The sequence below is a fragment of the Lampetra planeri genome, chromosome 12 (assembly GCF_965212315.1).
Source record: "Lampetra planeri chromosome 12, kcLamPlan1.2.h2, whole genome shotgun sequence".
Lineage (NCBI taxonomy): Eukaryota > Metazoa > Chordata > Hyperoartia > Petromyzontiformes > Petromyzontidae > Lampetra > Lampetra planeri.
Genome location: NC_136118.1, coordinates 6,551,529 through 6,576,938, shown reverse-complemented (window position 1 = coordinate 6,576,938; position 25,410 = coordinate 6,551,529). Strand labels below are relative to the sequence as shown.

General features: G+C 39.4%; 1 protein-coding gene across 3 annotated transcripts in view; it reads right to left on the bottom strand.

Annotated features, from left to right (window-relative positions):
* LOC144721584 (VPS10 domain-containing receptor SorCS1-like) overlaps positions 1–25,410 on the bottom strand; it is a 79,616-nt gene that overhangs the window by 28,926 nt on the left and 25,280 nt on the right. For all 3 annotated transcript variants that reach the window (XM_078599315.1, XM_078599317.1, XM_078599318.1), the window contains exons 4-8: positions 8,150–8,308; positions 7,234–7,307; positions 7,061–7,125; positions 5,482–5,600; positions 992–1,081 (exon numbers count right to left, since the gene is read on the bottom strand). In XM_078599315.1, coding sequence (XP_078455441.1) covers positions 992–1,081; positions 5,482–5,600; positions 7,061–7,125; positions 7,234–7,307; positions 8,150–8,308 — 507 coding nt within the window. The remainder of the gene's footprint in view (positions 1–991; positions 1,082–5,481; positions 5,601–7,060; positions 7,126–7,233; positions 7,308–8,149; positions 8,309–25,410) is intronic.

Genomic DNA, 25,410 nt, shown 5'->3' with positions numbered 1-25,410 from the left:
CTGTAAACTTATAACAGCTCTACTTTACCCATGTGAATGTAAGTGGAGTCAAATGTTTCCAGAACGATGCCAAAACATGGCTTTACTAATATGTGTTTGATTTTAAACATATACAGTACATTTTTAAGTCATGAACAATAATACTATAAGTGTGCTCATGATAAGGGTTGCATTTTATATAGACAAATGTGATATGTGTGTATAGATGTATATGAATGATAATGTCTTATTATAAATAAATTGTCTCCTCCTCATAATATGTAAATAGTCTGTGATGTCTTAGCAACCAATCGGGGTCATTATTTATACAATTTAAATATCTACGTATGCATACGAAACAGATAACTAACCAACTTCATAGTCTTTATTGTGATATTTTGGAAAAGAAAAAAAGAAAAAAATGTTTGTGCATCTGCAAAAGCCTTATCAAATTGAACATGCATATGTAGAACCGCATCTATATCACATTTTGTAAAAAAAAATAAAGGCAGTGGACTATTTTTCAGAAACGTAATGTAATGAAAATGTGTACGTGACCAAAATCCAGAATGGCCAATACGAGGTTATACAGCACATTGTATCAGAGCACATCTAGAGATTTCTCATGAATTCGCAAAAAAGTACAATTCACCATAATCCTAAATTATTCTAGAATCGGGAAATAATTGCATTAATGGCCGCCCTGTACTTTTATCCAGGTATTTAATAATACAAAGCACCATGCTGGGAGTTCTCAAGTAATTAGATTGACTAAGCTCCATTGTACATTTTAAACACTTTTTTATAATTTCATGGGCGAAATGGAATATCGTGTGATGCAATAATGCATGTATTTCGTTTTGAAGAGCAAAATATGAGCAACATCAGAGTGGCCTCAATCTGGACTGAGGTCAGATAGCGCTACAAAAGGACAGTTGTGAAAAGCATACTTAACGCAGTGGGCAGAATAATTTGTATTTGCTTAAAGGGAATATATTGACATTGTTCATACCCTAGGCAAGGCGTACTTGGGGAACAGCATCTGCCGGAATTGCCTCCGCCCATGAGAGACATAATACCGGGCTATGTGTCCATCTGTCACCTTGAACACACAAGCACGCAAAGTTTCAGAGCAAGAAAAGGGCATTCGATTCCTCAAACTCACCCATCTACGAGCTTACAATGGTGCCCCATTTCTCGCTATTCACCCATCCGTAAGTGACAAGGATAATCCTAATTTCTTTGTTTGTCCCTGAATGCCTTAGTGATTTTTCAGTCCTCTTTGTCAGGGCGAGTCCTACTTGGGATATTTACCAAATTCATTTACATAAGCATTTTGGTGATGGCTATGGTACTTTTTGTGATGAAACCAAAGTGCCCAATTAAAAATCCATCCATTGGAGGGGAAGGCCACTCAAACTCTGCACAGAAAGTTTAGAAACCTATCAGGTATCTAGAGGTATTTTATTGCCCTTTACCATGGGTGTGGGTGTCTCACACACATCATTACAGAGCAATCCACTGGGTTGATTTGCAGTTTACACACAGTGTATTGAGATGTGGTTACATTTAGACGCTATATTAATCCAAATTGTATTGTATTGCTAACTTAACACAGAACGCATATTATGAATTGATATTGTATTATTTCATTGTAGTGTGTTGTGGCTCTTCCGCATATATATTTCTGTAATATGACTGCTATATATTCTTGGTTCTTTCGGTAAAGTCACGTAGAAGGGAAATAATAAAATAATATAAATATAAAACAATAAAAATTCTGGATTTCACACCTGATGATGATTGCTTGTGTTGCATTCGAAACGTCGTGAGACTTTTTTATTGTTTTATATTAATATTACTTTATTATTTCCCTTCTACGTGACTTTACCGAAAGAACCAAGACTATGAATCCCTGCAGTCACGAAAGCTTTAAATCAAAATTTGACTGCTATAAGTAACAATTGTACTACAAGTAGGATACATTTATTTTCCGATGTACCATTAAAGACAATGCATATCCCTGTCTTGACAGCCTTTGTGAAACAACTCGACTACATTGTGATTCTCACTGCTTCACAATTTCGCGTGCCCCAGCGAGCAAGATAATTGGCACAGAAACTGTTTTAAAAGGTCAACCCATGACAGTCATAAACAATTTTCGCCTCTAAAGGGACCTATTTTCATTCTTCACTTGGCTTAATGTTTTTTTTATATAAGAACTGCCGTGTATTTTCCACCAAATCAGCATGTACACTTTTATTGTATATATATATATGTTTCAGAATCATAATCGGGATTTATCCTGGAGGAATCCGGTGAGCTATGAAGCTCTTTTTCATAGATGTCCAGTAGGGGTGGGTCAGCAAATTATAACAAACAATTTTTCCTGTTGTATGGTGAAAGCACATTTATATGAACCTGCTTTAAAAAAAGAACATCAAGAAACAGCACATATCCTTCAGAAATATATAATTGCTATGTCCCCTTTCTTATAAACTGGGACAGTTTTTTACGAAACATACAGCCTTAATGTTGGTGTCCCTGCAACCGTTAATCACCAGAGGCAATCACTGAGTCTGGCTTCTTTATCCATGAATACACAGGCACTATTTTTACACAAATCCCGTACTGCACAGGACTGCAGGCTTGGGAGCTTCCGGGAGTGAATACGCCACCACCTGTCTTCTGATTAAGAAAGAATTAGTATACAAACTGCAAAGGTACATCAACTTTCTACTCTAAATGATAGCTCTGTCAATTGTTTCGCTCTGTTTAATTTTTGTCAGATGGAGTGGTGGTGCAGTGGTTAGCGTACTGCACAATGAACCTGATGACCACCTGAATTTTGGTCATTACAACAGCTATCATCAGTGGTGAGTGATATTTGAACCGATCCTGAGCATCCCTTCCTACACTATTCTGCACTGACCGGCATGGTGAAGTATGATATAGCAACCCCCATGACTTTCACAGCATGGGAAGACCTTCATACCGTCGTGGATTTACAAATGCTCTAAATTATAATATTATGTGTTTTGTGTGTCACATGTATTACATTCATTATAAAACCTGCCATATATTGCTTGCTAAGTATACCATAGATACGAAGACAAAGATCCCCCGTATAGCCTGTAATTTACTGTTGGGGCAAGTGGTGTTAGCGAGCACCTATGAAGGCCAGAACGGCACACGAGGGGGTGGGTGGCCAGCACCACGCCGGGCCGCCTTTGTCTCCCCAGTGGTGATGTTTACACACCGCAGCAGGTACTCATTTGAGGCTGAGTTGACCTAGAGGAGGCCCAGGATCGGTTCAGATAATCCTCACTGATTTTGGCCGTGAGCAAGAATCGAACTCGGGTCGCCAGGTTCGTAGCGCAGCACACTAACCGTAACACTCCCGCTCCCCATTTCTCACCATAAGTGTCCCATATATAACCATATACAGCCATCACTGTGTCCATGTGAATTCATATTGAGGCATTCGATCCTCTTTGCAATTCAGTACTGGGAGTTTATGTGTAATGCATGAATTGCTGTGGTCTCTATAGTTTTAATTTATGTAACTAGCTTTTTTTGCCCGTCCAAGGACGGGTGTATATTGCAGTAAATCTGATTATTAATGAGGGGGGGGGGGTTTGCCCCATGTGGAGTGACGTCACCCCCTCATGATTATTGTGGAGGGGTGCGGCATGTGGACTGACGTCACCCGCTCATGATTATTAATGAGGGGAGGGGTGCGGCATGTGGAGTGCACGACCTTCTTGTGTGTTAGTGTAAATTTACACGCGTGCATGAATATTAATGAAGGGGGGGGGCTCTTTTGCTGTGACGTCACGCACGGATGTAGCACTGTGCTGCGTAGATATATTTTTGACCGTCGCTTTCTGTTAAGAAACGTCATATTTGAAGCGACTTTGCATAATCAATTATTTAATTTAGCTCGACCTTCCTCTGCGTTAGTGTGAAAAATCCCCCACTCATGAATATTAATGAGGGGGGTGGGCCTTATGTGGAGTGACGTCACGCGGGGGGGGGGGCCTCGTGGAGGTGACGTCACGCGCGGGACGGACAGACATTTCTGGATGATTATAGTAGGTAATACAGCCCTTGCATTGCAATGCATCCAACAATGTTGGTAGGATTGCTGAGTAGTCTAAGCCTTGTACATGAGCGTTTTAGATATACACAAAAACAACAACACAGTAGCTTGCCATAACTGTCCTGCACTGTACACAAAAGGGTCTGTCAAACATTAACAGGAAAACACTCAGTTCTACGTGCAGAGGACAAAAGTTGAATCCATGAAAGGTGACCAGAGTATAAGGTTGAAAGAAAAAAGAAATACCCAAATAAATGTATGCGAAAAAATATATAAAATGTCAAGAGGCAATATACAGTTTAACAAGTAAAGAAAGACATTGCATTCTGGGTGAGCTACAGCTATCGGCAGACAAAACAAAGTAGAATGTCATTGTACAGATAACAAGGACACATATCGTTCTTCCTCAAACGACTCCCAATTATTCTCGAATTGTAGACTCGAATCGATCACCATCACATCAGTAATGAGCCTGTTTTGATTGAGCTCTAGCAAATCCAATTGAAGAAGAAGGCGAGAAAAAAAACCCTCCCCATGTTTTAATTCCCGCGAACAAAGGGGAGATTTTCGCGAGAAATTAAGACCGCTGAAAGTTGTTATTTCAAAGGAGTAATTTTCACATTCGTGAGATGACAATCATAGTACTCTAAACGACCTTCATGTTTTCCAGAAATGAATTAAGCCCCAGCAATTATGTCTTTGTTTGAATTTTTTTTTTTACAAAGGCTGCTTGAGCAGCACAGATGTCGGTTGGATTCAATTCATACAAGAACACAATAGGTATTTCATGTCAGAGACCGCATATAATGTGCTGACAGATCTTCAAAGAATATATTTTTCACTTTTCATTTCGAAGGCAGGTGTTCTAGTAACTTTTGGATTGGGAAAAAAACTTTCTATCAAAAATTACATTTCTTTTTTGTATTTTAATAAAATAGAATGCTGTTCCTTTCCCAAACATACTATTTTATTGACACAGTACTGAAGGCAGCATTTCACTTTGTTACAAGTTATTATTCAATCTATAGTTAGTTAAATTGACAATTCAAGGAACTGTTGATTTTATTGTGGTAATGGTCATCACAGTCTTTTAAAAAAACTTCGCACTAGTGATGATATGGCATTTGCAACAGTGCACAAGCACGAACACGCAATACATTCATCAATGGCACCACCGCATGAAGAATGGCCATTTCCCAAAACGCCGTCGATTCTGCATTCCTTTTGATTTTCCTTTCCTCTTCAGTGCAAAATAATTGACGAACACTTTGATTTCCCGATTTATGTAAGTTTCACACGATATTCTCGTAATCTTGCACAACAATGGGAAGGTTTTTTTTTTACGATCGCCGTAGATGGCGGAAAAAAAGAAACAAAAGGTGAAACCATGAGGGGCTTACCTGCACAAAGACGTAGTGGTTCTCAACGAGAAGCGAGTTCTGGTCGATGGCTCCAGGAAAGGGCGAGAAGAGGGCCGCGTCGGTGCAGTTTGAAATGGGACAAGTCACGTAGTAAAATTCTGAAAGCACAACAACAGGAGGAATATGCGAATTATCTCGTTTTCACAGAGCAATCCACCCGCAAATGATGATGATGATGATATCTCAGCGAAGTGAACAGATTTTCAATGGCATGAATAACACATGCCATTTATGGCACAGATATTATGGCAATTTAACACTGAAGTACTTTTATAATCTGCAGTGTACATGAATTAATGTGTGTCTCACTTAACCTTCAGGATGCAATTGGAATATCTATGTATGTTGAACTTCTTTTGCACTATACGTAGCCAACCGTGCTAATCGGACGTTCAGTATGTAGTGGAAATGACTCAGAGCATATCTGCAATGGTGCATTAGTGATGCTGATAATGCTTAAAGAATGAAAATGCTCAGTAACAAATGCCTCTTAGAGGCCAAACCAGAGCAATTGAAAGCCAGAACCTGCAGCACAATAACCGTTCCGTTTTTTAACGAACGATGCAAAATTAATTTTAGTAAATGGACAATGCCATGCATTTTGCAGCAGAATGTTTGATTCTGATACGTTTCTCTGACTCGATATTCAATAGATGCTATTGATGGTAGAGCACTGTGCTGCTTGAATAATGAAACAATTAATTAACAGATGGAGCTTGACAGAATCGGAGACGTATTCGCAGGCTGTGTCTTTTCGTTGCTTGTTTTTTATTTGAAACAACACAAAAAACCCACAAGGGTTGCACTGTGGGAAGCTGAGGTGACACACAATGGCAAAGGCCTCTCGTAATTTTGTGGCTCTCATTGCAGCGCTGCAGGTGATGCTGCACCTGCGCTTAACTCCCTTGACAAACAAACACGGCCCTACAAGTAACTTCTCTGACCGTGTCCAACATTTACAATGAGAAGGATTTGAAAATACTGCACGAATGAGATTATTATTCTTGGTTCTTTCGGTAAAGTCACGTAGAATGGAAATAAAAAATAAAAAAAATGAAACTATTAAATTCTCACGATCTTTCGATTGCAACACAAGCAATCATTATCAGGTGTGAAAACCACAGCAAGAAAATTTGAAAAAAGTGGCGTTTTTTTTCTTAATATTAGCACCACCGCCACTTTTTTCAAATTTTCTTGCTGTGGTTTTCACACCTGATGATGATTGCTTGTGTTGCAATCGAAACGTCGTGAGAATCTTATTGTTTTATTTATATTATTTTATTATTTCCCTTCTACGTGACTTTACCAAAAGAACCAAGAATATGAATCCCTGCAGTCGAAATTCCCTGCAAATCGAAATTGAATGAGATTGTGTTTATTTTGTACCTCATAGTTACGCTATCCTCCGGTATGGTTTTGCCGATATTGTTGCTGGTACATTTTGTCAGAAAGTACGACAAATATACCAGATAATAATGCCCTCGAAACTCAAGATTTGTTTTCTAAGAGAGATAGCAAGCACGCCATTCCTAACGTATGAGCAACAATATCCACCTACCACCATCTGCGCCTTGTACCTCCATGTGCACGAGCTCATGATCCTTGTCGATATCAGGAACCGCCCTGCGAGCAGACGAAATGAGAGGAATACAACCTCCATATTTACATTGACATATCTGTTCAAAGCACAGCAATAAACATGTTATGATAAATGTGCACGATTTTCCTTACCAGTAATATCGGCCATCTGACACCCGTTCTTGCAACAAATGCCAGTCTCTTCCGAGTTCCATTGACACGTACAGCTGGATTGTTTATAAAAGGCAAGAAAAGGTTTCAGAGCCAATAGTACAAATGCTGTGGTGTACATATTACTAGCTACCGATGACATCTAGAAATAAATATCAATTCTACTGAAACATGAACGGAATATATAATCGTTCACAATTCTTTGTTTTAGTGTTCTATCTCATGGGATGTAATCGAGCATGTGATGAAAGTGGCAATAGTCTGAATATGAGTGGGTTTACAGTGGAGTAACTCAACTGGACAATCTAGATTTTACAGCTAAAATATACTCCACTCAGAGTCTTTTCAAATATGAATTATATTAGTACAACTATAAAGGGAATTGTAAAATAAAATGAAAAATGTTTCACCAACTTAATGTTCGGCTTATTTTTAAGTCTTAAAAGTCATATTAATGCATCAGGCATCTAATGGAATGGGAAGACTTGCATTACAGACTACTGGACTGAAAAAATAAAATATCAAGACTACATAAAAGGAGGCCTTTATCCAGCAGTTGACTAACAAAGGGATGCAAATTGTTATTATGTATAGAAACAGAATGCGCCATGACAGCATGGTGAATAGATCACTGCAATTTTTACTTGAGCAGCTCAGTGACCACAAAGGTAACGGTGCAGCTCTGCAATTTCTCACTCACACCACTGCTGGTGGAAAGGGCCTCTGCTAGAGGGAGCTCGAGGTGCAGCCCCTCTAGAGGCTATTTTGGCCTACTCTTCCACGCTCCCTAAAGCGAATGAGTGTGCCCCAACTTTGCCCGCCACAGTATGTGACCTGTCCATCGACTAACTATGTGCTCACAGTGGCAGTCAGACGTGTGACTGCAGCACCCACAGACCTTTCCATCCTGGCTGTAGGCCAGCAACCAGTCTTCCATGTGCGGGTGGAAGAGGAGGCTCTGCAGGCTGAAGGTCACTCGTGTCCTCTGAAAGCTAGCCCCTTCATCCAGGCTCACGTGTAGGCTCCTCTCCACGTGGGGTTCGTTCACCAGTATGATCTGCAAGAGAGGAGCGACACACATGTTGTCTTAAACCTAAGCCCCAAGGGCCAATTTTTTTTTTATCACAGATGTACAAGCGCTTAAAATGTAACGGCGGCATTCAAATGGATCCACATGGTCTGCCTCCAAGTGTGTACAGAAAACATACACGCACACACTGATTGTGACATGTGCGCCCATGCATCTATATACAAACTATTGTGACTAGAATCATTAGCATTATTCTATCTGTATGTCGACCTTCTTTCGCACCATACGTAGCCAACCGGAGGTGCGGGGGAAGGACAACAAACTGAACACAAAAAGTAGTTCTATAGAATTTAATTATCAATCGATATTTAAAAGTGTATAGCTCCGGTGGCTTCCTAATATCAGAAGGAAGAGCATTCCAGACGGCCGAAAAAGCGCATCTGGAAGCTCGCAATGCTAGCCAAAAGCAGCTGCGAGGATGACAGGAGCCATATTTCATGACGCTGGATAGTACAGGTCACTGGAAAATATTCATTACAGTTTTTAAAATGTACACTGCATGATTGTAAATTGTAAATTTGTTTATATACATTTATTATTCATTATTGCTTTCATTATTTGTTGTTTAATGTTCGTATATTGATATAAAATTTTAATACGTTAGATGTTTTAACAATTTCTTTGCATGTTTATTGTAGCACTCTGTTATCCACGTTTCCTTAAATGAAGAGTCTTTGATTTAATTGTAATCTCCGCTTAAATAAAGAAATAACAGCATATGATGCATATTTCTCCCGATTGTATGTATTACATTTACTCTACTTTGCCAGTTAAGAGCTCATTGAAATTCATGAACTTCATTTCAATAGAACTGTGGCCAACTTTAACTTCATTGTGAGAGTTATTGATTTATGTTGCTGTATTTGCGGGAAAGTTAATATTTTGTAACTGAGGCTTTGCCATCAGCACACAATGACCTACTTTTCCAGTCAATACCTCACGGTGTCGACCATCCAACAGTAATTATTACAGCAGCAGGACCCTAACCATTAAATCAATACAAATTCGCTCAACGGTGAAACACACTGACCACTAGCCTAACCAGCTGCTCTCACCCAGCAGAATCACAACAACAACAATAATGCGTTTGTTTATCCAAGAAAGTCTCACTGAGTCTTAACTTTTCTATGAGCGTCCTGCATTGACATGTTTGACCCATTTGATTGTTTATGTGTTTGTCATTTGTGAAGAAAACCTGAGTTCCCAAATAAAATCCATCCATACTCGGCCGGAACACGCAAGGCTCAGCACAGAATGATTTAAGAATCCACGTGCTGTATTGCCATCTCCTGACCACCGTCACAGCCCAGTGGATGTGTGATATCCCAACCCTCACCTCCAAAGCATTGCCTCAACGCCTGTCTCATTTACTCAATAGGCAAATTTATTTTTAACCGACTATCTATATACAAACGAACACAACTAACCACATTCACTACCAACACTGCCTCACAACAGAATAATGTATTATAGGCTGATGTTTCAGGCAATGGTCCTTTAGCACATCACATTCTGTGCTCTGCAGAAGGGCAATTGCCTGAAATGTCAGCCTCCTGATTATCTTTGGTTTGTACTTGCTCATGCTGGCAATATCACATATATATGTCTACGTAGAGTATATTCTATGCTCTCTATATGATTCGGTGACGCAGTCGTTAGCGCACTGCACTAGGAACCAAGTGTCCTGAGTTCGATTCCCAACCATGCCTAACATCAGTGACGAGTGATATCTAAACTGGTCCTGGGCACTCCCTTCACGATCCCACACTGGCCAGCATGGTGATGCATGGCCAATACATCCCTATAACCTGTACTACATGGGAAGGCCTGTGCGCAGCAGTGGGTTGACATAGGGCTTCAACTTATGGTTATTATATAATCACAACTTCGCAAGTGGAAATAATCTATGAGTAAAGCACTTGGAAGATAAATACTGCTGTAATTGCCAACAACGCTCCGGCAGACAAATGGCACGCAAATGCAGAGGCACAGACAAAGGGACACATATATCCATAAATCAATGCAGGCTTGCAAAGGGCTTGGAGTGCACATAGACAAAACCGTGGACAAAAGAAATAATGCTATATCTGTGAGAAAGACTAATTTGGGTGACTCTCCGTATCTAAAGAGGTTGGAGATTCTAATTAATGAGAGCGTCAGCAGAACTGCTGCAAGTGGCATTAATCAATGCTTCCAAAATCCGCCTTCGAGCATTGTTTTACATCTTGACTGGTGCTGGGGACCTCAGCACACAGCTCTAACAAGGCGCACAATTTGCATTTTCATTAATTTTGTTCAACTGACAACGTCGAAGCATGGGAACCATGCGACCTTCCAGGGCGTTTTACTTCAAATGCTGAAAGGTTTTTTTTTTAAAGAGAAAAAAGGATACACTGAAATGTCCATAAAGATAAATCATTAAACCAAAATAAAAACATAAAAAAAAAATTAGGTTATGACTCAAATGAACCTTTGCAATATAAGACATTATTGTAAACATTATATGGAATAAGTAAAAATAAACTAGACGAAATTTGTCATGGCAAATGTTATGACTTATAATAAAAAGGGACCAAAAAGTGTTACAATGAACGATTAAAATGTTTTGAATTAAGTAAAAAAACATTTAAAATCCAAAATAAATCTACATTATTCAATTCATGATGCAATATGGCTAATTTTTTTGCAGCCATTCCAAATCCACTAATGGATGAGGGCCTCCTCATGTGATGGGGTGTTTTTTTTGCCCCATACTTCACCATGATGGTCAGTGCAGGTTGGTCAAGGGGTGGGACTGGTTTCAACATCGCTTTCCACTTATGTTAGCCATGGCCAGGAACCAAACTCACCGGGTTCATACTGCAGTATACTAACCACTCTACCACCGCTCCAAAATGTTGGTGTATGAGCATCAACGACATTTCGGAAAACCTACTAATGCAGTGGTGTTCAACACCAGATAATTGGTATGGCATGGAGCATTGACAGATGCAGTCTGCTCTATATTTGTTCGTGCCTTTTGTCTGCCGAACCACTCATTCTCACCATAATTCACTTTTAGGGAGAAACCAATTTTATGCGAACAATTGATATTAACTTTAGAACGTTAATGAAGCTTCCAGCTGTCTAAGCAAGGTCTAACAAGCTAAAACGTCAGCCAGTTATTCAAATGCATGAGGCAAATTAGATAATGTGGAGTAAATTTGCTTCTGACATTGGAATTTTAGACAAAATGTGGTAGACATCAAATGTTGTTTGATATTCAGTTATAAGAAAAATCAAAGACAAATTTAAAAAAATGCAGTCAATATAATTTGAAGCAAAGAAAATATTAGTAAATGCTCCATAGATCAATTCTATGAACATCCAGGAGGAATCGCTATATATCCCTTTGGCACAACACTAACAAAACATCGCTGAGTAATGTTTCTGCAGTCTAATTAAGGTATATGAAAAATGTTTTTTGTTTATTCCTTAGACCGCTTCTGAACAGCTAAAATGCAGAAAGTATATTTTCTTACTTTTAGTTGTCATGTTCTTAAAGTTTGTTACGTAACAGAAATTACGGTGAAAATCATAATATATTAGTAATAATGCATTTTTCAATCGTATGATGGAAAACTGAAAATACATTTTAAATTATTATTTGATTTTGTAAGATAGCTCTATAACATAAGCATGAAGGTAATCACATAAATAAATCATACGTGATTTAATAACTCATAATGTGACAATTTCCTTATTCTATATATTAAAGAGTTTTTTTCAATCTCATGTTTGAAAAAAAATAAAGATTACTTCTTGCGAAATGATCCTGTTATATCCAATCTAAAATGTGTGATGTTTTGTATAAAATGCTCAACACATGAACAACACATCTTCAAGAATGTCAGTGGTGTATGGTACTTGCTAGCAAGGCACATTTAAAAGAAATTTCATTAAAATAGAATGACCCAAAGGACATTAACCTGTCACAAGCAGCATACACAACCTCTGCTTTGAACAAATCGTAATGGAAAATTTTCCTCTGAATGCAAATAAGCTGTCACTGTATTCACACTTTACAAAAGCTGCTATTTTGGACGGGAGTTACGAAAAAATAACCACAGGACTCATTTGCTGCTTTCCTCAAGGGGTGATGCATTGAAAAATCAATTACACATTAATGACCTCTCCTGAGGAAACCACTGCTCAAAGCTTGTGAAGATTTTTTTTTACCTCATTGTCCACAGCCTGAATTTTAATACTTCTTTGTAATTTTTCAACGCAAGGTGTTAGCGATATGTGTGTGGAGTTGCAGCAGAGTGGTTAGCGCACTGTGCTACGAGCGCGCTTCTGTGAGTTCGATTCCCGGCCTGACTTACATCAGCGGCGAGTGACTTGTGAACCAGTACTGGGCCACCGCTCTCCCCTGCTTCACCAACCCACGTTGACCAGTTTTGAAAAGTATGGCCAAACAATGCCCATGACCAACAGAGCATGGGGAGACCATCCATTGGCAAATATCTTTAAGTTATCAAATATTATTATTTGTAATTTACAGTATCGTGTGGTAATTGTTATTGATGTTTCATGACAAAACTACATACTAATGTCTGGTAAAATGTATAAATAGGGCCTTCAACAATGTTGTCCGAGAACCAAATAAATTATTTAAAAATACGTAAAAAATAATACGTTCTTACAATATAACATTTTCACACATATCTTGTCGACATTTCACGTGGCCAACTAAAAACAATGATGAAAATGATAAAGCACAGATACATAAAAAAAATAGTATCGATCTTGTAATGGCAATCATAACTGAATATTAAAAATATGTTATTCAAGGTTGTCTAATTTATTTCCTCAACTCAAGTAATTTATTTTCCCGAGGTAAAACCACTCTTTGTATTCAGTTTCGCACCAAAAAATCGTCTCCCTCTTATTCGTATTTTCTCCTATGAGAAAGTATGGCTGAAGGTTCTGCGTAAATGTTTTTTTTTACAGAAGTCATGTATTTTATTTCAAAGGTCTACAAAAAAGACGAAATGTTCTTGCTGATTTAATTCACAATAGTGCAGAGTATGCCTATAGCTGGCTCTGTTAAAAGCTTTTAAAAGCCAAAATGTTCGGAAGACGTAGAAACTACATGCGCTGGCTAACCCCTTCTAGTCCACGGAACAGCCAAACCTGCATGGTGGAAATATACCATAATGTCTCGTCGACTGTGCACACATTTTAATCGCATTATCCAACAACTACAAAAACGTAGCAGCCAGATCATTCACATTCAATTCTCGACACCAAATCAGGACTTTGTGCTGTAATTTTCTGTGATTATGCTACGTAGGATTATTAAGCTGTGTAATTGCATTGTCCGTGGCTCAGCATACATTTGAATGGATTAGCTTTCCAAAGGCTGCAAAAAAATGAGTAAGTGTACATAATCGCAAAGGGAACAATTAGAACTCGACCCATGGGTAAATTTATTAGAGTTGATGTGTCCAGCTATCGACAGGAAAACCTGTGGGACACACTCGTCACGTATGCACGACGTCGAGTCAAACGCATCCATCAATGTGCCACGTCTGCCTGGGGGTGCACACACACAGAGCAACTTGTACACGCAAGGGTAACAGACATAAAACTACAAGACATCGCAATATACGACTACTGGGGGTGAATTGCGTTTTCATCAAAATTATAGAGTACAATTTATCAAGGAATGAATGGAAGAACAGAAGAAGTCTTAATTGAATATGCCCACACGGTGGTAAATGACAGACTACCGCTGGCATGCAACAATCAAACACATACCGCCCGCCTCTACTGCATCCCTGTCAACCCATTCGGTTTTACTCCGTATTCTTGTACAGGGGAATTGAGTTTTGAGGTCCATATGGCGTACAGCCGTTTCAATAGGGCAACATTTTTGTTGTCGTCTATTTGTTTGTGGTTCTCCCATGTGATGAGACGTTGTAAGATGAACGTTGAGATTTATAAGGGTACGGGGTGACCAACAATGTCTGAAGTGGTCTGTAATAAGGTAGGGGCACTGATACAGGGTTGACAGGTATTCAACTGTTTAAACACAGATTTGAAGCTTTCGTGACTGCAAGGATTCATATTCTTAGGTTTTTTCGGTAAAGTGACGTAGGTAAAAAAATTATAATTAAAATTAATAAAAGAAAAAGAAAAGAAAAAATCACGACGTTTCGGAGGCAACACAAGCTTCTGTCTTCAGGTGGAACCGTCACAGCCTTACCATAATAATTAAAAAGGGGGCCTGTCCTGGCTCATCCCCCCCCCTCAACCAGTATATATACGGGGTAGTATCTCTTGGAATTTCTCATTTACTTGATACAGCAAGCGTGCTGTGACGGTTCCACCTGAAGACGGAAGCTTGTGTTGCCTCCGAAACGTCGTGATTTTTTATTTTATTTTTATTTTATTTTACTTTTATTAATTTTAATTATAATTTTTTACCTACGTGACTTTACCGAAAAAACCTAAGAATATGTTTAAACACAGTAAGCGTGTTTTATGTTACGCACAAAATAAAATAAAAACTTAGCAGATTAAATGCCTTGGATTGCAATTTTCTTTTTTTGGGGGCTTGGATTAAGGGAGAGGTGTAGTACTTTATCTGCACGTTTACGTAACTATTTATCTTGCGGATCGAGCGTGCAAGGATAACCGCAAGGCAAACGTGAGAAGCAGCGGCAGCTCAAGAGACAGCTGCGGAAGATTCGCGCAGATGATCGACGCGGTTGGATTGAAGAATCCTGATTATTGTTTATATTTCGGTCAATGTCGTGACGTCAAGTGACAGGAGAAGTCACACACTCCAAGTCAAGAACAACAACGGCATAGCACCATTGGAACCTAATTTTCCAGTAGCAAAATGATAATTGGTTTTTTACCCTTTTATCTGGCAACAAAACTGACACCTTTTTTTTACAAGGAGTCATGTTTGCATTGACCACAATACCTGCAGTCGGAATGCAAACAAAAAACATAACTCTGATAATGTATGGACCAGATGACGCCAAAAGGCGCCAAAAGGCGTCATCTGGTCCAACACCATGTGAGACTAGGCTCTAAGGAAGGCTGTCACGGGTGTGGACCAATTAATTTCAAGGACAGTGCATACATCATCAGAGTTATGTTTTTTGTTTGCATTCCGACTGCAGGTATTGTGGTCAATGCAAACATGACTCCTTGAAAAAAAAAGTGTCAGCTTTGTTGCCAGATAAAAGGGTAAAAAACCAATTACCAACGGCATGGCAGCCAAAGGAGGGAACACCCAAGGGGACGTCATGGGAGCGATGTAATTATGAGATGGGCTCGTTGCAGGAGCTATAAGGACTGTTGCATTGCAGGACCGTGAGGGACGGCAATGACTTTGTTGAGGCGTGCATCCAACAGTGGATAGATCATGGCTGCTGACGATGAGATGAATAAAAAAAATTGTTGATTCATACGCACGCAATTCGACGGATGTATCATGAGTGTTAAAATGTTTTATACTATTAATCGACGCATCGTTATACACGCAACGCAAGACCCAAAGACAAATGCAACACCCAGGGCAGCAATAACACAAGCCAATGGACGTGGTGCATTGTGTCAGTGTTGTCAAGAGCAATGGCCAAAAGGGGAAAAACGAAATTATAAAGGGGAAGAAAAAGGGAAGAGGGAGAGAGAAAATGAGATGGATTCAAATCACGAGACCTGTCCTGCACACTCGCCTAGGTTAGGGAGTCATGAGGCAAGCTTTTTAAAGCACAGACGCTTTCAGAAGTACACTTAAAAACAGCAAATGCGATGTGATCCGCTGTCTTCGAGCTCTCCTGGGAATGCGACCGCATCTGATGCTCAGTTACAGAACAGCACCGAAGGTTCAAACAAAATCAATCTCGCACACACCACGATGCACACGCAACTTGCAAGCCTGCAGCAACCCACCGAACGAACGGTTCCATGCTGCACGTCATAGCAGCAAAAGCATTTGCTCGTGCTTACTTTAATGAGTGACAAGAAGGAAAAAATATAATCTCATATTGGCGATTCTTATTTAAGTACAGCAATGCAAGTCAAAGGAGCAAAACTGCAGCCTTAAAGGATCCCGAGTGTTGCAATATGCACATAAACTACACGACTGGCATTATACTAGGGTCTGTGTAGGATTTTGTAAAATAATAGAAAATGTTCAAGGTAGTATATACTGTACAAGTATATATTACCATAAAGTAGTATGTACAAGTATATATTACTTCAAATTATTCATATACACAAATAAGGCATGTAAAAAAGGATGTAGTTTTTCGTACAATTGCATCGCTGTGGTAAATATTTCAACAGGATATATCTATGCAACATTGTACATGTGTTCTTTTTTTTTTAGGAAACCACAACTCAGTTGCAGTTGCCGTTGTGACATTACCAACGTGCAATATGAAACCCATAGGATACATTCCTGAAATCTATACAAAGCCATTCCAGAAATGCAGAAAACAACATCATTATAACCAAAGCAGCATGTTTAATTTCTTTCCAAATTAGTTTTCAGGCTGCATTACTGTTAAAAAAAATTAGGCCAACACCAGTTGATAAATTGTTCACAATTTTTTTTTATCAGCTCCGATAATTGCACGTCCAATTGCGAGCTCCCATTTGTGGGCAAGTGTCAGTAACCGTAACAAGTACCATCTCTAATTCTAGTGAGCTATGAGTGCATTTTAATGGTTGCTTAAATGTTACATGTAGCACTGCAGGACTGACGTCGTGGCAATGGAAGTGTGAAATATACATTCTCATTTTGCAACCGTAAGAGCCTCCAAACAGACCTTAAAATCAATGGCCTTTGCAGTGCCCCTAGGGTATTTGCAGTGAGCACCGCTATCTCCATTTATGCGCAGTACAAAATACCATGTAGAGATATATGCGAATTGCATTTGACGAAAGGGGAATATAATGGAAAGAGATTTTAGGCATCCGTGCTGGTAATTGTACCGATTTTTTTATTGGATGGGTGTAACTAGTAACACCCTGGGGCATTGACACACACAGCAAGAGTCCCAGAGTGTTACGACCACCTCTCTCCACCCACCGTGCCCTGCTGTGACCCAGAGAAACAAAGCAGAATTGTGATACCATTGCCCCATCTCCTCTGTGCCATGAACAGACTATTATCCTTCAGAGTTCAGACGCAATCTGCTGACGGATTGCAGAGTAAAAAAGAACACAGTGTGTTATTCACAAAGGCTCAATCTTAGCAGTAACATCCATCCAACCAACCTTTAACAAATATTACAATAAAGCCATCATGTGAGTTTTAGTACATTTAAGAACCTTATAAAAAATGCGATCATAACAAAAGGATTTTTGTCGCGCAATTTTACGAACCAAAATATGGAACATTTACCCGTTTCCGTAACTTACTGATATTACACTAATTCTGTAAAGAACGAAGTTTGCAACAATTACACGTGACTATAAAACACACGGGCAGCTTAATTTACAGGCTCATAAACCCTATCTCCCAGTGGAAATAAACTGCCATTCGCACCTCAACTTTTTTGATTGACTGGGAACACATTTTTTCCAGTTGACGTTTCAGGTGCCATTAAGCATCAGCAATTGCGGAAACCCATCGGTGGCCGACAGTGGCACGCTGCAAATCACGGGCGCGAGGCCTCCGACTCTCACACGTGCCAGTGCACCCTTTCCTCATGCTCCTCGCCATGCCACCGGATATACGGAGCCCATCAAGAACGCTTTCCCTTTTCAAAGTGAAATTTTTATATCGTGCTACAACAAAGGGGTTTTTTTTGTGCCAGAAATGTCACCAATTATAGACGCATTATTTTTAAGGCAGCGCTATTGACGAATATGTTTCGGGTTTTTTTGTTTGTTAATTGTGCATGCACAGTTTCACCAAAAAAAGTTTCATTTTGAAGTGATACTGTACTTTTTATTATGGATGCTGCTGGGGTGTAATTGCTTTTCACACTGGCCTTGCAATTCGGAGGTCGCCGGTTTGAACTCCCACCGCGGTAGCTGATATAATGGGCAATTTTCTTAAATATCACCCGCCACTGTTCACTCAGCTGGCTCAATGGGTAAGCCGCAGTTAAGTGTGCGTACTTCAACCTCCTTCTAAGATGCATCGCCAGCATAGAAGAGTAGGCCAAATACCCCCTCGAGGGGCTTGCCAGAGGGGCTCTCTAGAGGAGGCCTCTTTCGGCATGACGTAAATAAGCAGTGGCAGAGCTGCTCCGTTAACGAGGACGTTGTATTAAGATTGACTCGGCTACTGCACCAGCTAAGCATACCTTTAACAGTCGATGTTTACCCTATCGGATCAACGCAATATTCACCCTGCCAACACCCAGTGCAGTATATTTGCATGGTGCAACTATATTTTTCTATAGATGGTAACAAATAAGACCTTTCGCATGCAGTAATGTGTTATTAATCTCGCGTACTTTCTCTTACCTTTGAAGCACAGCAAATTATGCTGCTCCCAGGTTTAAAACGGTTCACGATTTATTTTTGCCCAATAGCCCGTTATTGCAATGGTCTGACTGTCATTTTCTATAAATAGTCACATATCCCCCTATACCTCAGTCCCCAGCGAGTCTAATATTCGACGTTCTAACTACGTGTAAACGTTTCATGAAATCATGAGAGAATCATTTGCAAAGGTTGAGCATATTTGTGAGCGCACCATAATGTGATTTTACGCAGAAGAGATTAATTGATTCCCATCGCTGCTACCTCCCAGTGATCCTTTCTACCGCTGTTTGTGGTTGTGCTGCATAGCTCTCCCATAGCCCTGCGTAGTTATCCGGTATTTGTTCTTCAACAGGAAGTTAATTGCTCCCCAAGAAGCTCCCAGAGCGTCGAACGAAATGTCAGACAATGCCGAACAACACGTAGCACAACCCAAAAAAGCCATGAGAGAGTGGTTCTTTGTTTGCAATGACACGCAGGGCTGCCTTGTAACTGAAAGTGTAACCCAATGGACTCTTGCCTTGTTAGTGAAAAAACACCAATAATTGTATTCATGATAATTTGATGCAGGAGAAACTAAGAATGAAAATGAGCATATAACGGGAATGGATGCTGGTAGAATCTGACATACCGACAAAGTCTACTTTGTACAATTCCCCCAGCTACAGAAATCCAACTGTGATTGACTTTGAGAGACCGTGGGTTGTGAATTCACACATTCATTGTGAAGTAAACAAGTTAATGACTGTATTCTTCCATTGTCTCAATTTTCATGGAATACAATTGAAACTCCTCTGATGTGTTTTCGAGTTGAACCACGTGTTGTTCGGTCTAATGTCCAAACATTTGTTTTGCTCGAAGTGCTGGAATTGAATTCCTGAAGAAGCTCCCAGAACATGGAGACATCGTGCCAAACACGCAGTTCAACCAGAACACATATATAAGGGACATATGTCACACGCGTGAAAACCTACGCATTCGTATGAGTAAACAGAGGTTTCCAAAGCAAAAGTGCAAGTAGCGGCTGAAATGTTTAATCTAAATAAGATAGGATGTCATCAGTAATTTCATGTCAACAAACAAGTCTAGAGGCACTTTAACACAAATGTTTTAAAGATGAATATACATGTTTTAAGGATCATGTAGGATCATTCTTTGTTGCAGGAGTCATGTAAATGCCCTGCCAGGGTTAAACATATTGGACACACTTAACATGGACACCCAGGACTTATGTCTCATTGACCCAGTCTTTACAGTGAGCCCAAGCTTTATAATGCACTTTACTACGATTTATTTTCTCTTTAGGCTTTTTTAAAAACATGTTTTAACTTTGAAGTCTTCAGTGTTAAACGATAGATTACCCATTACTGCGAAGGAATCCGTATAAGTAAAATGTACACGTATAGCCTTTTTTCAGTATGATGGCCTCCCTCATGCCGTGCGGGTCATCGGGTTTATTTGACCATGCTTTACTTATGATGCTGGTCACAACAGTGTGGTGAAGGCGGGGGGCACAGATGTGAGGCCATGGCAGGGTACAACAATGGATTTAGCTGCACTGCTCTCTAATGCCGACAGTGTAGCTCCCGAGGTACCTTGACTTGCGGTCATCCATTTAAATACTATCCAGGCTCAACCTTGATTCGTTTCTGATATCTGACAAGGTTTGTGGCTTTCTGGCTGAATTGGTCACAGGCGCAAGTAAAAGTGCTATTGGAAATATGAGATAATTTCACTTTTTTTTCGAAATTGAAAACTCACTTCTTTCGAACTGCTTTTTGTGTTTAATTTGTTGTCCGTTCCCGCGCACCTCTGATTAGCACAGATGGCTACATACGGTGCGAAAGAAGTTGAACAACAACGTGTATTTAAGACCACAAAAGCAACTGCCCTCTCGGGATCAAATGCTCAATCCTGCTTAGCTTCCTAGATCTGATGAGATTGGGAATATTTAAAGGTTATTGATCATAGGCATAAGAACATATCCACTAAAAACGTTGAGGCTTCTTCACCTGCACTGAAGACCATGGGAGCAACTGGCCTCTCTGGATTAAATACTGTCCCTGTGTTTTGTAGAGCCTGGTGGGAAATGGAATGAAAAGCCATGCTTGGCTGGCTTTTGCAGCAGGCAGATTGCTTGCCCCTCTAATGCATTCTGAAGTGCAAGTAATGCAATTTGCGTCCTGCACACACCATCACTACCTCACGCAAAGACAGGGGGATGAGGCACCTAAGTAGAAACCAGCGCTGCCCGAGGAAGCTCAAATAAGATTGTTCATAAATCACAAATGTCAATACCAAAAATGAATATTGATTCTTAATCTCCTGAGGAAAATCTAAATGTGAATGGGGGGAGGCAAGAATGCCCTAAAAGTGAATTTCACTACCGAGGAGAGGGAAAGTGCATGTTTTAATGACATCAAGGTCATCTTAATTTGTTGAAATGTCAAGTATGCTTTTAGAAAAGTATTGGATTTTCCACGTTTAACTGTATTTTGTAAAAAAAAAAAAAACCTTGTTATTTTATTGTATCTGAGAGGCAATATATTTCTAATAATACTTGGAGCAGCATTGAAGTACTGGGGTGTTGAATATGTTTTGCAGCAAACCCTACACAATGTAGCAAGAGATGCAGACCACATCTGACCTTTTTCTTAACAACAGTAACAAATCAGTATTGAACCCATGAAGTATATTTCCAAGTTTATAATATTACTGTTGTGAATTACTTTTTATGACTCTGAAGTCCAAGAAAAAACTTTGAACCAAAATGTGTTTTTGTAAATACTGTACATTTGTCTGTCACCTAATGTGCCTGATTTTGTCAAATCTAAGCAGTAGCTGAGCAGACTTGAACTTAATAAGTACTTGGATGGCTGATTGCCAGGGCTTTCCAGATGATGTAGACATAGTACACGATCAAACTAAACTATGTTTTATTTTACCAGGTAAGGCCCGCTGAGTAATATAGCTTTTTTTCAGAATTGTCCTGGCCACAAATAATAGCCCAATGAAGTGGCTCACGTGGATATGTAAAGCAGCCAAATACTCCATATGCATGTTTCTAAATGGGCAGGGAAAACCCGGAGTACCCGGAGGAAAATCTACGTGACCACGGGAAAAACTTGCAAACTCCCAATATATAGGCATCACGGTCTGGATCGAACCCACGACTTCCTGTATACCTGGTTTCTTCTCATGTGCTAAACACGCATTCATGACATTTGCCAAATATCCCAATAGAGGACCGTCCTACATTTTTTAATGAAATTATGCTTTTCTGGTTATATGTTGGAAATTATTATTATGATAACACCTAACACAAACAATTGTATTCTACTGTCCGATTCTAACAAAATAAAAAAGTGATAATTTGTTACCCTTCAATAGCATTTTCGACCACTTATAAAACCAACGCAATACTTTTATTTAAATATTATTTACGATGCATATCATTATTCCACTACATTGTCGAATCGACTCATTGCGGCACTTTCTGCGTAACTCTCCTCCGCTCTACTGCCACGGCCTCACTCTTGAGCATCAACATCGGCAGAAACATTTCAATCGGTCGAAACCGCGGCCTGAGTCTGCCAATTTCCTTATGCTCGGGAGGCCTTGCACAGCTGGGCCAATGAGTATGCAAAACTACACAGCACAGGTCACGTCAGCTGTCACGGAACCAAATGCCGACGCAAACGCCAGGGCATCAGCATGCAGCAGGGACATCTGCCACGCTGCCCAAAACCACTCGCGTGAATGTGGGCAGCAAACAAGTTTTTATTCCAAATGCCCTGGGCAACGTGCTGGATACTCATTACTCTCCCTCGGCTTTCTTCTACTATGCACAATTTCAGGACCAAAAAAAGCATACTCTAATATCGCACCAGCTACAGTTTATTGCTTTCATGAAAGTTGAATTTGTATACGCAAGTGGTATAGCTCCAGGACAGTACAATTCAATTTTCTGTGAGCTAAACATACAATGCCATAAACAACGTGACAATTATGCATATTTGTGGACTATTGGTTACAGATTTTATATTGTTAGTAAGACAATATCCGGGGTTATAATATGAACAATAGTGCATTCTGAGCAAAAGCGGTTATTGCATGCACAATCCATTGCGATATAGAAACTCCAAGATAAATATCTGCCGGACCATGTGGTCCCATGTGACTTGTGCTGTCCAGACCATGGCCTTTGCATAACAAATCCTATGCTTTAATATCACCGATCCAAAGCGCATGTCTGCGTGATCTCCTAACACATACATCCTCACGGTAGAGGAGTGGCATAGTGGTTAGCGCACTGCACTGTGAACCTGGCAACCTGAATCAGATTTTCAGTTAGTCAGCCATGAGTGGTATCAGCATCAGTCTTGCTGCACACCCTCTCCATCAAATCCACACTGACCAGTGTGGTGAAGTATGGTCAAAGAAACCCCCCCCCCCCCATGCTCAACATGGTGTTGATCCAGCAGTGTATTGACAAAGGCTGTACCCGTACACATTATATATGTATCTTTTTATATATACTCTTAGTTTTTTCGGTAAAGTCACGTAGGTAAAAAAATGAAATTAAAATTAATAAAAATAAAATAATTATTAATTTTAATTTCATTTTTTTACCTACGTGACTTTACCGAAAAAAATAAGAGTATGAATCCTTGCAGTCACGGAAGCTTCAAATCTAGAATCTTTATATATACTTATGCATTGTTTGATGTAAAGCGCATGATAAGAATGTTTTTTTTTATAGTTAATGATTGAACATTTGTTAAATGCAGTTCCAAATGATGCTGTAATTTAAAATGTCACTCTTAACAAGAGCTGTATTATTACACCAGGACTTTATAAATAGATGAAAAAAATTGTCTACTGTTTATGACGAGAAGTACATTATTATTTATCGTATTGTTAATATTATTTTATTATCTCTCAGAACACTTCCACCAACCCACACTGACCAGCATGGTGAAATGTAGTCATATAACCCCCACGATCCGTACACTATGGGGAGGCCCTTATCCAGCAGTGGATTGATAAAACAGACTGTACATGTGCATCTCTCATGCGTGTCTACAGTATTATGCAATTAGTTTTGTATGTAATTTCCAATCAATAACCTTAAACAAATTCCATGATATAGCTTGGCATTTTATTGTGATATAAAAAAAACTCAATATATTGTTTATTCAATATGAACAGCAAAAAGAAATGAAAACAGTATATTTAGTTGGACGCGATATCGACTCGCGTTGGTATTTCATATTTTTTTTACTTCCCATCATTCAGAACCGTAACACGTAAGCAGCACGTGAGAAACCCAAGCTTGCGCATCACAAAGAAGATACTGCTTCTCAAATGGAATGCAGAGGGTGCAGCAGACGGCTAGCGATGGTGACACGGGGTCATGTCCTGGGTATTTTTATTTCTCGCAGCTTATTTCTGGGATCAGAAAAGCAGTCCGTCAAGACCAATGGGGATGCTCCAGTGTCTTCACTCTCATTTCAAATATCCTACGCATCATTGCACCCTTATACATGGCAAGAAGCAAAAATATGTTTAAGGATTGAGCAAACAGGTTAAGTATTGCACGGATAACAACGGAAGATTTTGAATATAAAAAAAACAGTCTGCATCAGCATGAGGCCATGCCTTCCCACCTGATGACGGACGCTTGTGTTGCGCCCGAAACGTCGTGATTTAATTTAGTTGTTTTCATTTATTTTATTTTTTACCTAAGTGACTTTACCGAAAAACCAAAGAGTATAAACAGTCCCGTTTCCTGAATACGTAATTGCAGAATACTCTATAGGGTAGGTGTACGTATTTCTTGGTTTCAAAAGTGATTCTTTTCCATGTATAATGCATTATAGAATAATATACTGCTATTGTAAACTATCTGTTGTAAGTCCATTTCGAGCAATACCCACTGAACCATCTGTGCTGTGAGTTTGCATTGCATTAATCAATATGAGCCATTCAAATTTTAGTGGAGTCGCACTTTTAATGTTAAATAGTCTCTAAGCCCTTATTTGTAATTTTCATTCTGAAATAATGTCAATTTATATACAAGAACCTAGATATGTAATTAGATAATGTGATTCCAAAGTGTAGTGTAGAAAGTTACAACATTAATGACACACCACGTAGTCTAAGAAGCTCTCGTACAAAGTGAATTGTGAATATTACTTATTGCACAACATCAAACGCATGATTGGAGGGGGAAAGTTTAGATGTGAATGTGTTGGAGTTAAAAGAGATCTGTGATAGATTTATGAAGAATGAATGAGCCACCTTCCTTATAATTTTGACATCGCTGCTGTCGAAGCGTGGCTATAGTTATTCTCGAGACAATCCAAAGAATATGGCGAAGATATTGTTATGTGTGTATATACAAACTGAAGCGATGCAAATCAGGACGTGTACAACATATGGGATAATAGTAATAATTTACAGTTATTTGCCAATACACTTCTGAATGAAGGTTACCCTGTGTCAGTCGTAGTGGTTGTTTTTCCATGTTTCAACCGAACTGGTGAAAATGCATGTTTGTATGT